Source organism: Pangasianodon hypophthalmus, chromosome 6 (genome assembly GCF_027358585.1).
Source record: "Pangasianodon hypophthalmus isolate fPanHyp1 chromosome 6, fPanHyp1.pri, whole genome shotgun sequence".
In the NCBI taxonomy this organism is placed as follows: domain Eukaryota; kingdom Metazoa; phylum Chordata; class Actinopteri; order Siluriformes; family Pangasiidae; genus Pangasianodon; species Pangasianodon hypophthalmus.
Genome location: NC_069715.1, coordinates 1,204,464 through 1,220,551, shown reverse-complemented (window position 1 = coordinate 1,220,551; position 16,088 = coordinate 1,204,464). Strand labels below are relative to the sequence as shown.

Here is a 16,088-nt window from a genome sequence, read left to right as displayed (position 1 = left end):
TCGCTCACTCAGTGCTTTTTGTTTTTCGCACCATTATGTGTAAACTCTAGAGGCTGTTGTGTGTGAAATTCCCAGGAGATCAGTATTTTCTGAAATACTCAAACCAGCCAAACTGGTACCAATAATCATGCCATGATCAATGTCACAGAGATAACATTTTTTTCCCCATTCTGATATTTGATGTGAACATTAACTGAACCTCTTGACCTGTATCTGCATAATTTTTTGCATTGCGTTGCTGCCAGATGATTGGCTCATTAGATAATGGCAATCCTATGGCCACCATGTTTTCTCAGTGAAGCACAATCCGAGAGGGTGGGTCGATTAGCATATGATAAAAACATTGAAGTTCTACATTTATACTTACATTTAACATTTACATTTATATTTAACATTTATATTTAAGATTTACATTTAAGACTTATTATATTAAATATATTTAGATTTAAGATATTTATATTAATTTTCAACATCTATATTTTAACTTATTTATTTTAATGCAATCTTAAATATAAGTGAAAAATATAAAAAATATATAATGTTTGAATCTAATTGCTCTAGTGGTGGCTAATTTTAAATAAATTTTGAATGAAACCTAAACAATGTCCTGACAACTTTCAGGTGTTATAGCACTCACTGCAATGATGAAACTGAAAACACAGCAAAATAAACTACAAGCAGGATGAAAGTGCTGCACAAACAACTAAAGGACAAAAGACACACTAGAGCTACAATGAAAAATTCACAAACACTCACATCACTAAGGATAAACTGAACAATCAGACAGACAGAAAGAGGACACCAGATTTTTGGCTAAAGCCTAGAGATAATTTCAGCTGTGTGAGAGTAAATGGTGGACAGGAAGTGGGGCACTGGGTGTGTTCTAGCAGAGACTAACCTGACCTCGTCCTTCCCCCTCTCTCTCTCTCTCTCTCCAGGTTATATAAAGAAGACAGTATTACAGAGAATGACTGTTTAATTTTGACTTCTGCTCTGGTTTTAAATCCTTCACACCTGAGAGAGCTGAATCTAAATGGGAATAAACCAGGAGAGTGTGGACTGAGAAATCTGTGTGATTTCCTGAAGAATCCTAAATGTAAACTGCAGAAACTAAAGTGAGTAATTAACCTATACATTTTAAAGCTACCAGTCTACAAATAGTCCAAGTCTATTATAACACTAATAAACTTTTAGCAGTTTAATGTTCTTCAGTCATTTCTGAATATTTATTAATATATGCATTGATGCTTAAATGATTATTACTTTTATTATAAAATTACTGTGTATTAGGTATATAGTCGGTTCAGAAAGTATTCAAAAAGTGCCCCTTTTAATTTTTGCAAATTTTATTATTTATAGATTTCATTCTAAATGGATTAATGATAGCCCAATAACCCATAATGACTAGCTCAGACTTGAACCCCATAGAACACACACATACATGTATACTTAATTTTTTTTTGTAAGACTAATTATCTTTTCTCCTCTCTCCCTCTCCCTCTGCAGAATACAGAACAGTCTAAGTGGAAAATCTTGTGCTGATTTGGCTTCAGCTCTCTGTACAAATCCATCACACATCAGAGAGCTGGATCTGAGTTGGTGTAAACTAGGAGACTCAGGAGTGGAGAAGCTCTGTGATCTACTGAAGAAACATGAGTGTAAACTGGAGAAACTGCTGTGAGTAACTCAGTCATGTGATGAAACAACTTTATAATAAAAAGCATTAACCAGAACAAAGCTCTTACCTGTCCTAGCTAGTAATGTCTATTTAACGTGTCTAACATGCTCTCTAGATTAGATTTATTATCAGTAATAAAGATTAATTTTAACTCTGGTGATGAGAAAGATGTGGGATTAGGAACAAGTAGTGAGAGGTATACAGTAATTACAGCATTGAGAAGTGTATTTCATTTAAACATAGACACTGAATGAGAAGATTTGTAAATTTTAGCATGAAGTAGCTCAGTGGTTAAACTATTGGTTTATTGATTAGAAGGTTGTGAGGTCAAATCTCAGTACCAACAAGGTGCCTTTGTTGGGTCCTTGAGGAAACCCTCAGCTGTATGCTGTCTCAGTTATAAGTCCCTTTGGATAAAAGCATCAGTTAAATGTAAAAGTAAGGTTTTATTTTTCTCTGGTTGTTAACCTACTTTTAACCTTACTCTTATGTTTACACTATTTCAGCTACTTATATTGTACTCTTGTACTCTTTGCACTATTCTCACTAGATTCACTTTCAGATTGAACTGTGTACTGGTCAGCACCGCACTGGGATTTACTGTGCCCATTGTCTATCCCAGTAGTCATTGTACTGTCTTGACTTGACTTGAAATACAATGTAAATGTTAATTTGGGTAATATTAGCCTAATTTAATTTACATCATTTCCCAAAAAGAGTGATTAGTGTCTGTCAGGGATTACTGCTGATTATGTGTCAGTCACTACAGTTTAGTAGTGCAGAGAGCATAAACTGTGCACTGAAGGGATAGTGTACATAGTGTATAAACACTATGTTTTTCGTGTTTGTGATGAATAGTAGAACTGTGGTGACCTGTTTATGATATTAAAAACACTGGTCAGGCAATTTTACATTGTGTGCACAGGTAATTTATTTCCCATATTTTTGTACAGAATAAAAAAGGAAAAGAGAAAACATCCAAAACATGGTTTTTATTTGCTGCCCTTCCTTGTTTACAAAAAAATGTTTGCCACAGCTTGATGTCAGTATTCATACTATATGACTATATGATAGAAGAACAGAAACCAGAGTTTTAGAAATGTGTTAGTGTGCTTACTTTAGTACTTTACATATCCTTTCTTTCTCTAATGTTGGACTAAACCCTATTTCCTTTTCTGCAGACTACGGAACAGTGTAAAAGGAAAATCCTGTGCTGATTTGGCTTCAGCTCTCTGTACAAATCCATCACACATCAGAGAGCTGGATCTGAGTTGGTGTAAACTAGGAGACCTAGGAATGAAGAAGCTCTGTGATCTACTGAAGAAGCACGAGTGTAAACTGGAGAAACTGCTGTGAGTAACTCAGAGATGTGATGAAGTAGCTTTATAATAAAAAGCACTAACCAGAACAAAGCTCTTACCAGTCCTAGCTAGTAATGCTTAACTCTCAGGAGTCTCAGGTGTTTTTTGGAGATGCCCTGACATTTATTCTTATTTCAGTTACTTATAGCATATTAATGTCAAAAGTATCATTACACTATATTCAGCTCAAACTGTGCTACAACAATATGTGAGCAACATGTATGTATGTTTGTATTTTTGAGAAAATCAAGTTTAAACTTTGTTAGTAAAAAAATAGTTTTAAGGACACTGAGATAGGGCCATAAAACACATAATAAATACTAAATACTAAAAATAAATTTTCACAAGACTTTTGTGTACTGGATTATGTAGACCAAAGACTTTGTGTGATGTTGTGAAAACCATCCTGTTCATTCATTCATTCATTCACATAAAACAATACATTGATTTAACTTTTGTTTGACACTTTTTGTTTTAGAAAGGCTGTATGCGAAGGAGTGTCAATGATCATGAATATCGATGTCTTATACACCATTAATCACTTGACACGACCTGTGCAGTATGCTCAAATCTTGTTTTGTGAACCTGTACTGAGCTTGTTCAAACCATTATGTATGCAACTACAAGGGGCAGACTTTCACCATAGAAAAGCTGTGGTAACCAAATGTACATACATTGCAATTCTTCCTCTCTTAGATTAACCATACTAGGGAATATGTGATGCACATCTGTAGGCTTACAGTATAACATTGGTTCAACAGTAACAGTAGGTTTTCACATGTTTAACTTCAACATATTGTCGTTAACATAACTACAACCTAACTACAAATCATGTCTCTGTGGAGGTTTCCTACATCTTTCAGGGTAACCTCTCTGTGAACCTGGGTGTGGTTCAGGTACGATTGGAAATGTCACATCAGGTGTACTGTCATGCTGGCCAGAGTCATTCACATCGACTGAGGCAGGATTGGCAATGCCAGCAGCATACTTGTCTCTGTCATTTTATTTATATTATTTTATTGTCATATTCTCTGTCATAGACAGGGAAAAGGGTGGATTTCACCTTACAGTCCACTAATTGATCTACAATTAATCTCCATGTGTTGTTTCCAACTTTTTTAACTGTATATGTCAAGGGTCCCATTCTGGTGGTGACTGTTCCTGGTTGCCACTTCTCCATCCTGTAGTCACATGCTAAGACTTCTTGGCCCGTTTGGAGATTTCTGGTAGGTCAGTCCTTCATGTGTGCAAATTGTTTATTCTCCACATCTCACCTGACATCACGTTTGATGTGGTCCTTAAAAGATCTCAAGTTTCTCTTGAGGAACATCATCGCTGGAGTTTGGCCAGTCATAGCATGCACTACATTTTGGTACATGAATAAGTTGTCTATTTTGTGTTGCAGTGAAATGTTGTCATTATCCATTGCTTTCATTGCTTTTTTGAAAATCTGTACAAATCTTTCTGCCAAGCCATTAGTGGCTGGGTGGTATGGCACGGAAGTAATGTGTTTTATGCCATTGTGTTTCATGAATTTTTTAAACTCGTCTGTTATTAACTGGTATCCATTGTCAGTACATATTTGTTCTTGCAACCTGTTCCTGGAGAATGTTGTCCTCGATACAGAAACAGTCTTTTCTGATGTGGTTGTTTTTATTGGAAGAATGTAACGCCATTTAGCGTGCATGTCCATGGCAATTAGAAACATGTAGTCTTTAAACGGCCCAGCAAAATCAACTTGTACTCTTTGCTATGGTGTTGAAGGCCATTCCCATGGATAAAGAGGAGCTAGTGGTGAGCTCTGAACCTTTTGATATCCAGGGCAAGCCTTTGTTAGATTCTCAATCTGTTTGTCAATTCCCGGCGACCACATATAACTGCGGGCAAGGTTCTTCATTTTTACAGTGCCCAAATGTCGTTCATGCAGTGTGTCCAGCATCGTGCTGCAGAATTTGTAGGGAATGACAACTCATAACCCACACATCAGCGTTCTTTGGCACACAGACAGTTAGTCTCTCTTTGCTGAGAATGCTGGATACAGTGAGTTTCCATGGGCTGACCATCCTCTCACTGTGATGTCATAGACTTTAGATAACGTTGGGTCATTTTGGGTTCTTTCTGAATAAGAGCATTCATTACAGGTAGCTGACTGACAGTTGAGCTGTTGTACATCATTGTGTTTGACTTCTCTCTCATCTTTAGTAGTAGGCATGACAAGCCGTCTGCATTACCATGCAGTTTGGTGCCTTTATACCTAATGTCATATTGGTGAGCACCCAAAAAGAGTGACCATTGCTGCAGTCGTGCTGATGCCATCACTGAGACACCCTTCCTATAGATTGAGCACAAGAGCTGATGGTCTTTGACCAGCATAAACCTTTGACCATACAGGTAATGGTGGAATTTTCTTTTACACCCCATACAAGACATATAAGACCCCATACAAGTGCTTCTCATTCTATCTGTATATAGTTTTGCCACTGTTAATGATCTGGATGCAAAGCCTATAGGTTTTTCTGTGCCATAGGGGACCTTATGTGACAGCACAGTGCTGATACCATATGGCAATGCATCACAGGCAAGTCTGGTGGGTACAGACGGATTAAAGTGTGTAAGCACTACAGCAGAGGTTATGAGTGTTTTTGTCTTTTGGAAAGCTTGCTCATAACTGTCTGTCCACTTTCACTGTGTTCTTGTCTGCAACAGTACACAGTAGGGAGGTTGGAAAGGAACTTGTAGCAGTATTTCACATGCCCTAATTATGATCAAAGTTGAGACACATTCTGTTGCTGTGGTGCATTTAACACAGCTTCAGTTTTATTCTGTGACTTGTGGAGACCATCTTTTTCTATTTTCTATCCTAGATCTGGGTCTTGAAGAACTCACAATTTTCTTTATTGGCTCTCAGTCCATATTCACACAGTCGAGTCAGCACCTGGTCAGGTGGTCTGTGTAATCCTTCCCTGTCACAATGATATCATCTTCGTAACACTGTGTTCCAGGATTGTTGCATGTTGCACTTGGTCCATTACTCTCTGCCACAAGGCAGGAGCTGAAGCAATTCCAAAGACAAAACGGTTGTACTGGTAGAGTCCTTTATGTGTGTTAATGGTCAAGAATTTCTTGGAATGATCTTCCATCTCTATTTGGAGGTAGGCTTGAGCTAGATCAATTTTTGTGAAGAGTTCTTCATCGGACAGAGATGCAAATATATCTTCAATATGTGGCAAAGGATACTGTTCTGTATGGATTACTGGATTGTTGGTTACTTTAAAGTCCCAAAAAATATGTACATTTCCTGCCTTGCCTTTTTTTTTATCACTGGGACATGCAGCTTTTTTTGTGTGCTCTCGTTATGCATTCCACATACAAGCCTATCTCTGCCAGTCCAGCTCCAAACTGTCAATGCTCTGACAATGTGCAAAGCTCTGCTATGTATTCAGAAATACATTCTCCTTTAGCTTGATTCCGTTTATGGAATCTGAACCTTTCTGCAATTTCCAGGGGTTTGGGGTTCAGATGTTCATGTAAAATGTCCACAATTTGCTTGAAAATTTTATCTGCTGGTTTTTCAGGGGTTAACAGATGACTCTGTTAACATAAGATAACATAAGTTATGTCTTTTGACATAAGTTCGTCAATCCTCAGAATTACTGTCAAATTCTGTGATAGTTCCAATCATCTGCATTTTTGTTCATTTCCAAGTCCGTTTTTACAAATTCATTGGCTAAGTACAAGCACTCTGCATTCACTTCCTCTTTTTGTTTTTATGAACTTGCAAGATCTTTTCTCGATTTTCCTTTCCTGTTTTTCTTTGCCTTCCAGGACTCTTACCGTCATGTCATTAGGTGCCGATCTTCGTAGCCAATTTTGTAGTGGATGCAATAAAGCACAACGCTGACACACAATTACTCACTCGACATGCAATCGGTGCAGTATACTCAACCCTTGTTTTGTTTAATGAACCTGTACTGAACTTGTCTAACCATTATGCATGCAACCATAAGAGGCAGACTTAGAAATGCTATGGTGCCCAAATGTACATACAAAAAAAAAAGTCAGTGAATTTGATGAAGCTTGATGCCATTTTTATTGCATTGATGGAGCCGTTTACCATGTTTGTATGACTTGCCTAGGTCATTACTGTATGAATAGTGTGCTCCCTGGGTAGGTGTGTCCAGATCAGCACTAATGAACTGAGACAGAAAAAACGTAACTATTATTAGTTTCATGCACATAATCAGAGAATATTTGTTTGGGATTTGAATTGGTTCATTTAAAAGAGACATTTCAAGGTTTCTATAGACATATTTCTCATGTCTGTGTGAGAATTGTACACTGAGTTTCAGTTCATTTTTGTGACGTGACGTGCTCCAGATAGAAGTTCACAGAGATGGATGCAGTGGAAAGTGCATCCTGTTTGTTTTCTGTATTTTACAAAAGCACAACATTTTGTTTTTAGTGTGAGTGGACACAAATAAAAGTAGACCCTTTACAGTTTTGAATGACGCCTTCCTCTTTTCTGTATGGCCATAAATGATGGAGTATTTTAACTCGTCGCTGCTGCTATAAGAAAAAGTGATTGTGTCGGCACCTCTGTCGACTTCTGAGGGATTTTTAACATTTCTAACATGTCTAAATTGCTCTTTAGATTAGATTTATTATCAGTAATAAAGATTAAATAAAGATATATATTTTACCTCTGGTGATAAAGAGGATGTGGCATTGGGAACAAGTAGTGAGAGGAATACAGTAGTTATAGCACTGTAGTGCTTTGCACTACTGGGAAGTATATTTCATTTAAGGTTTGCAAAACCTATTGTAAAGCTGTACAGTGACAGCTCAGTGGTTAAAGCACCTACTATTGATTGGAAGGTTGTGAGTTCAAATTTCAGCACCAACAAGCTGCCATTGTTGGGTCCTTGAGGAAACCCTCAGCTGTATCTTGTCTCAGATATAAGTTCATTTTCGATAAAAGCATTAGTTAAATGCAAAAGTAAGGTTTTATCTTTCTCTGGTTATTAAACCTACTTTTCTGCCAGGCAATTATGAATAAAAACTAATGGCTCAGACACTAAATCTGCTTTTCCCGGCTGCTAACCTGCATTTCTTTTAATCCTCAGTGCTTTATGTCAGGGTTTAAACGCAGAAACAAACCGCAATTCAACAAGTATTCTAACAGTAACATACATTGTCTCTGCACTACTAAACTGGCAATTGCCTATCTGCAGTGACTGACACCTAATCAGCACTAATCCCTGACAGACACTAATCACTCTTTTTTGGGAAAGAAAATATCTTGTAAATTTAAATTAGGGTAATATTAACCAAATTAATTTTTACATTTTATTTACATTTGCTTCAGCCTTATAGCTTTAATACTTACATCTTACCAAAAAAAAAAACACAGCAGCTAACCAGGATAAAAATATATTTGTATTTGAATATTTAACCTAATAACAAAGTCGGCTATTCATCATAAAATATAGCTTATATCATAGGTGTAATAAACATTTACACTTAATCAGAAAAAAAAGAGGATTTTTGTTTTGTTTTTAATCTTCTAAGAGTATGAAATGATCACATAAACACGAGCATTAAGTTGTAATTATTGTAGGAGAGTGCAGGGAACAATGTAATGGAGAGCAAATGTAATATGGACTTTTTATATTATTACATTAAGTCAAGCAGCACATACTTCTGGCCACATTACCACATTTGCTAGCAAAGGTCTGCAGACAAGTTTCAGAATGATTCGCCTTGTTCTCAAGAAATCTATGTCAGAAAGTGTTTTCAGGGTATATAAGTTATTTTTTCATCACAGGTTTATTTTGGTTACTGAGCTGTGTGTGTAAATTATAGACACAAACTTTATATTACTTTAATCACCATCTTCTTGCCTACAACATAGCAAAGTTTTGAAACATGTAACCAATTCACAGCAAGTGTTAGATAGGCTTAAGTACAACCTCCATACTGCGATAGTTTTTTAAAATTATTTGTAGTTGGGTTAGTTGTTATGCAGCGTTACAACTAAGCTGCCTTTCATAAACAGTGACTACAAGTCAGTGACTACAAGTTAATTCTCTCTCATATAAAATAAAAAGAACAAATTTCTTGAAAAGTTTTTCTCATTCTCTGAATAAAACTTTTCAAGCAAACCTTGCATGTGGTGAAGATGTTGCTTCCTCTGACCCTGGGGAGTAATGGGTGAAGTGTGTCTTCTGTAAGGGGTGGGAGCATACACTGAAGAGTATAAACACTATGTGTATTGTGTTTGTGATGAACAGTAGAACTCTGTTGACCTGTTTGTTGTGTTGTTAAAAACACTGGTCAGGCCGTTTTACTTTTTGCGAGTGCACAGGTAATTTATTTCCCATATTTTTGTGAAGATTTAAAAAGGAAAATAGAAAACTTCTAAAAAAAAAAAAAAAAAAAAAAAAAAAAAAAAGTTTTTATATGCTGCCCTTCCCCAAACATACAAAAAATGTTTGACACACAGCTTCATGTCAGTATTCATATATAATTTGACATGTGTAGTATCTATCAACTTTGTTGGCACTAATTGATCAGGCTTTTCTAGCAAGTTCACCCTCTGTCTCTTCCAATGAACCCCACCAATGGGGTTAGTTGAAATACTGTACATCCCCTCACTTTTTATGGAATTGTACATGAATGGTAGGTGCTAGAAACAAAGCTCTAGTGTTCATTTGTAGCAAAGATGTATATTTTGCTTGCAAAAAACATAACTAACAGTTCCAACTTAAGTATTTGTTAATTTATTTAGCGAAAACAAAAATGTGTTAGGTTGTGCCCCGCTCTATGTCCTTTCTTTCTCTAATGTTGGACTAAACACTATTTCCTTTTCTGCAGACTAAAGAAGAGTGTAAGTGAGAAATGCTGTGCTGATTTGTCTTCAGCTCTCTGTACAAATCCATCACACATCAGAGAGCTGGATCTGAGTTGGTGCAAACTAGGAAACTCAGGAGTGAAGATGCTCTGTGATCTACTGGAAAAACACGAGTGTAAACTGGAGAAACTGCTGTGAGTAACTCAGTGATGTGATAAAATAGCTTTATAATAAAAAGCACTAACCAGAACAAAGTTCTTACCAGTCCTAGCTATTAATGTCTAACTAGCGTGTCTAACTTGCTCTCTAGATTAGATTTATTATTAGTAATAAAGATTAAATAAAGATTTATTTCAACTCTGGCGATGAGAAGGAAGTGGGATTAGGAACAAGTATTGAGAAGTATGCAATAGTTATAGCATTGAGGTGCTTTGCAATACTGGGAAAGTGCATTTCATTCAAACATAGACACCAAATAAAAAGGATTGCAATATCTATGTGGTAGCTTAGTGGTTAAAGCATTTGGGTTATTGAGTGGAAGGTTGTAAGTTCAAATTTTAGCACCAATAAGCTGCCATGGTTGAGGAACATGAAAAGATGAAAGGAAGGAGCTAGATGGCTGTGGCGTGGTAGATCCAGCTTTTACGTGATGTCGTTTATGTGTTGGAGAACATTGAATGGGCCAATATAGAGATCAGCTTTCTGCATCCTTCAGTGGCCCATAGGTCTCTGGTGTAGAGCTATTCCTGATCACCTCGTTCCCAGTTGGGTTTCTCTCCATACAGTCTGTCTGCAAATTTCTTGGTGACTTGGGCTGCATGCTCTAGGTGTTGGTGAGCTTGATCCCACACCTGCTCACTCCACTGGAACAAGCTGTCCACAGTGAGTGAGTCCGTGGGGTTGGTGTTCCATGGGAACAGAGGTGGCCAATAACCCAGGACACACTGGAAAGGTGTGAGCTTGGTTGCTGAATTCTTGAGGGAATTCTGTTCACACTCTGCCCATGGGAGGAATTGTGCCCAGTCCTCCTGGTTGTCAGCACAGAAAGCCGACAGGAATCTCCTGATTTGCCCTCTCTACTTGGTCATTAGCTTGGGGGTGGTAGCCTGATGCCAGGCTTACCGAGATGCCCAGTTTTTCCATGAATTCCCCCACACTAGAGATGTGAATTGGGCCCCCTGATCACTCACTATGTCTTCAGGAATGCCAAAGTACCTAAACATGTGATTGAACACGATCACCATGATGACTGTTTTGCTCTGTGATGGGGGAAGATCAGTTATGAAATTTATGGCTACATGTGACCATGGTGTTTGGGGTGTAGGTAGTGGGAGTAGCTTGCCTGCTGGCAGGGTGCGAGGTACTTTGGCTTTTGCACAGACTAAGCAAGATGAGATTAATGTATGAATGTCTTGCAGCATCTGTGGCCACCAGTATTTATCTTGCAGTAGTTGGTGTGTTCTGTGAGTGCCAAGGTGTCTCATGGCAGGGGAGGTGTGAACCCACGTGATCAATTTGCCCCTTTGGGAGAGGGCACAAATTTTTCCCTGCTGGGCACTGAGTGGGGATCCTCACCTACTGAACACTCTTGACCTCCCTGTCAATATCCCAGGTGAGCGCTCCTACAAAATGTGATTTGGGCAAGAAGCACTCCTCTGAGTGTTCCCAAGGCGGGGTGCTGGATACATGCAGAAGAAGGAGTCTGCTTTGGTGTTCTTTGGGCCCCCTCCAGCCAGTGACAATTTAACAGTGAGGAGCTCCCTGTAACCGATGTTGTAGTTTCTGTCAGTGGGTTATAGCTTAATAGAAAAGAAGGCCACTAGGTGGAGCTTGGGCTTTTTTGATGGTTCTTTCAGGTCATGGTCTGAGAAACTGCTAGAAACTCTGGATTTCATTCACTCTCTTTTCAAAGCCATTTTTATCTGTTTATGTGTGTGTGTGCATGTGTGTGTACGTGTGTTTGTGTTAGATTAGTTTCTGTGTTTTAGAATAGTAATAAAGTCTTGTCTGATTTTAAAGGCAAGTGTCTTGTGTCTCTGTGCTTATAATTTACTGCCTTAAACTGCCGATCTTGTTACTGTGCTCTTAATATAGTGTTTCACTATATGTAGGATATTATTTCCGGTGGCCACAGATGTAATATCCCATACACAATTAATAAATACACTAATTTCAACTTATCACTGGATGAATAGTTGATCAGCTATTAAAATATTAAGTCTACAAAATTTCTCCTTCTGAGCTGATCTACTAATATCCTACATATTTTGCTGGAGAATGCATCAGCTTAACTTAAACAGCTAATTTCCTACAGGTCCCACTGCACCTTTTTGGTTCCTTTTTTAACAGGGCAGTTAGTGGAGATGCTGTGCTGCTAAAGCCCCAGATGGCACGTTGCTAGACGTTGGTGAAGCCCAAAAAATGCTGTAACTCCTTAACTGTGGTGGACACTGACCATTTCGTTACCGCTGCACCCTTGTTGTGGTCCATGAGCATCCCCTCTGGCCCTATGATGTAGCCCAGGAAAGCCACCTTGTGCACATTGAACTTACACTTTGCTGTTTTTACACAGAGCTGATGTTTGAGGAGTTGAGACAGTACCCTCTTGATGTGCTGGATGTGTGTGGCCTTGTCGGGAGAGTATAACAGGATGTCATCAATGTAGACTATGATGAACTTTCCCAACATCTGTTGCAGGACATCATTAATCAGGCACTGAAAGACTGCTGGTGCCAAAGATAGTCCATGTGGCATTACGCAGTACTGAAAGTGGCCAGAGGTGGTGCTGAAAGCTGTCTTTCACTCGTCTCCTTCACAGATAGATACAAGGTTGTAGGCACTTTGTAGATCGAGTTTCATGAATATCTTGGCTTCTCGTAGCTCTTCCAGAGTTGCCAGGACCAGAGGCAAGGGATAATGATACTTGATGGTGACTTGATTCAGCCCACGATAATCAATGCATGGCAGTAAGCCACCCCCCTCTTTCATGGAGGAAAAAGGGGATGGCTTACTGCCATGCAGTTGAGGGACATATGTACCCTCGTTTGAGGGCTTCCTTGAAGGATGTGTTTGTGTGTCCTGTGTTTCCTTGGCGGATAGGGGGTAAATTTGGTTGCGAGGGGGTGTGGCTCCTGCTACTAACTCGATTGCACAGTCATAAGGGCGATGAGGAGGGAGCCCACTGGCCATGGTTTTGCTAAACACCTTGCTGAACTCTTGGTGTTCTGGAGGGATTTTCCCTCCTCACCAGGGCCAGTACCTTCTCAGCAAGGGGACGGTTCATGAAGTTTACAGCCATGCCAGAGACGATCAGCACTGAAATGGAAGAAATATTTCCTGAGAGCGAGATCTGAACTGGCAGAACAAAATTGTGATGAGAAAGGAAATTGACTGGACTCACCATGGTGGAGCGAGATTTGGAGTGTCCTCACTCCGGAGAGGGCTGTGGAACCTTGACGGAGGTTTGTGAGGAGCACTGCACAACCTGTTGTTGAGGACTGCTGCAGTAGTAGCATAGTCTAACCTTCCAGCGTCTTTGGCATTCCACAGTGTTGAGCTTTATCTTGCTGAGTTGCATATGTTCTGTGGCTTGGATTTCCGGGACTGGGGTGACAGTCGCCGTCACAGCTCTTCTGTTCTTGGTCAGGGCATCTAGACGATCAAGATGGACATGTCAATCAAGGAGTCAAGGGTACCCTGGTCATCACGGTATGCCAATTCGGTGAGTAACTCCTCGTTTAGCCCTTGACGATAGGCGACCATGAGTGCTGGCTTGTTCCAGCTGCTACATGCTGCTAATGTGCAGAAACTGAGAGCCTGTTCAGCAGCGGTCTGGGTACCTTGTGTAAGGATGAGGAGTCACTCTCCAGTCTCCTTGCCCTCGGGAGAATGGTCAAACACTCAATGGAAAAGCTGTAGGAAGCTTTCTTAGGAGTCGATGTGCTCTCTCCCTTGGGTCCAAATGGCCGTGGCCCATGCTAGTGCCTTGTCAGGGAGCAGGTTGATAAACTGGTCTGGAGCCCCCTCTTGGAGCAGTGAAGTATGAAACCTTTGTAGCCAGCAAGGTTGCCAGTGTACTTCTCGGGAAGAGTGATGAGCGCGGATGCCGATGGGGAGTTAGCTGGTGGAGCTTGCATTGCTAGAGTGGTGGCTCGGAGTTGTGCTAGCTGTTGGGTGAGCATGTTGATCTGCTGCTGCCGCTCTCCAATGAAGTGGCCCTGTGTGCAGGTATTCATTGCTTTATTAAGAAAGGCAAAAACCAGAAACATAATCCAAGGCACTATTTTGAGATTCAGGCAAGGGTCAGGCGATGAACAAACAACATGAACTAGGGCAGGCAAGAGCAAGACGAGAAAATCAGAAACGAGATCAAAACCAGAAAGACAATCAATAAACAACAGTTTGGTATAGACTGGTATGGAAACACAGAGTGTATACTTTGCAGTGAGTGAATAGGGTAAGAGTCCTTTTGGAAGTGTGAGTGTGGCTGTGTCTAGGTGTGTGTAATTGGTAATCAGGTGAACATGAGAGAGCCTGCAGTGGATGGGTGTTGTAGTCCTCAGCAGCCATGTTTGTAGGCAACACTGTCATCTGGGAATTGTAGTTGGATGCCGATTCCGGTGTTGACATGACACAGGCTTTTCTAGCAAGTGTTACAGCTCACCCCATCTGTTCCAATGAACCCACCCATGGGGAAGTTGTAACATTGTACATCCCGTTACTTTCAGTGGTGCTAGAAAGTGCTCGAAACAAAGCTGTAGTGTTCTTTTATAGCAAAGATGTATATGTTGCTTGTAAAAAAAAAACATGATTACTTTATGATTTAAGTTCTAACTTAAATATTTGTTCATTTATTTAGCGAAAACCAAAATGCATTAGGTTGTGCCCCACTCTCCCCGACTTTTATAATATCAAATATTTTCATCAATTAAATATGGAAACCTAAGGTAAATATTCAAGCAATGCTTTTTTTCTGTGTAAAAATCACATCAGATTGAAATTGTGTATATTGTTATACCCCTAATGGTTATAATTTTTTTAGTTATCGCCCAGCTCTATGAGTCTGCTAAAAACCAAAAGAAAGAATGTAATATGGAAGGACAGAAACCAGAGTTTCAGAATTGTTAGTGTTCTTATTTCAGTCATTTCTAGATCCTTTCTTTCTCTAATGTTGGACTAAACACCATTTCCTTTTCTGCAGACTACAGAACAGTGTAAGTGGGAAATCCTGGGCTTATTTGTCTTCAGCTCTCTGTACAAATCCATCACATATCAGAGAACTTGATCTGAGTTGGTGTAAACTAGGAGACTCAGGAGTGAAGATGCTCTGTGATCTACTGAAGAAACATGAATGTAAACTGGAGAAACTGCTGTGAGTAACTCAGTGATGTGATGAAACAGCTTTATAATTAAAAGCACTAACCATAACAAAGCTCTTACCAGTCCTAGCTAGTAATGCCTAACTAGCATGTCTAACTTGCTCTCTAGATTAGATTTATTATCAGTAATAAAGATTAAATAAAGCTTTATTTTAACTCTGGCGATGAGGAGGATGTGGGATTAGGAACAAGTATTGAGAAGTATACAGTAGTTATAACCTTGAGGTACTTTGCACTACTGGGATGTGTATTTCATTTAAACATAGGCACTGAATAAAAGGTTTTGCAAAACCTAGTATGAAGTTGTGCAGTGTTAGCTCAGTGGTTAATGCATTGTGTTGTTGATTGGAAGGTTGTAAGTTCAAATCTCATCATGAACAAGCTGCCATTGTTTGGTCCTTGAGGAAACCCTCAGCTGTATTCTGTCTCAGTTATAAACCCCTTTGGATAAAAACATCAGTTAAGAGTAAGGTTTTATCTTTCTGTGGTTGTTGAAACTACTTTTCAGGACTAATCCCTGACAGACACTAATCACTCTTTTTGGGAAGGAAAACATCTTGTAAATTTAAATTAGGCTAATATTACCCAAATTAGTTTTGACATATACTTCAGCATTATAGCCTTCATACTTACATCTCACAAATAAAAAAAAAAACACAGCGGCTAACAAAAATACTCAAAAATTATAAATCCAATGATTGGTGAAGGCCACAAATACATTTATATTTGTATATTACCTTAATAACAATGTCAGTTATTTGTCATGAAATATTGTATCATTATATCATGTGAGGTGTAATAAACTTTTAAACTTAATCAGT

At 39.0% G+C, this 16,088-nt stretch overlaps 1 protein-coding gene across 1 annotated transcript in view; it reads left to right on the top strand.

Annotated features, from left to right (window-relative positions):
• Nucleotides 1-16,088, top strand: part of LOC113524633 (uncharacterized) — an 81,551-nt gene that overhangs the window by 60,629 nt on the left and 4,834 nt on the right. Inside the window, exons 17-21 of the mRNA XM_053234989.1 lie at nt 939-1,115; nt 1,507-1,677; nt 2,860-3,030; nt 9,913-10,083; nt 15,090-15,260. Coding sequence (XP_053090964.1) covers nt 939-1,115; nt 1,507-1,677; nt 2,860-3,030; nt 9,913-10,083; nt 15,090-15,260 — 861 coding nt within the window. The remainder of the gene's footprint in view (nt 1-938; nt 1,116-1,506; nt 1,678-2,859; nt 3,031-9,912; nt 10,084-15,089; nt 15,261-16,088) is intronic.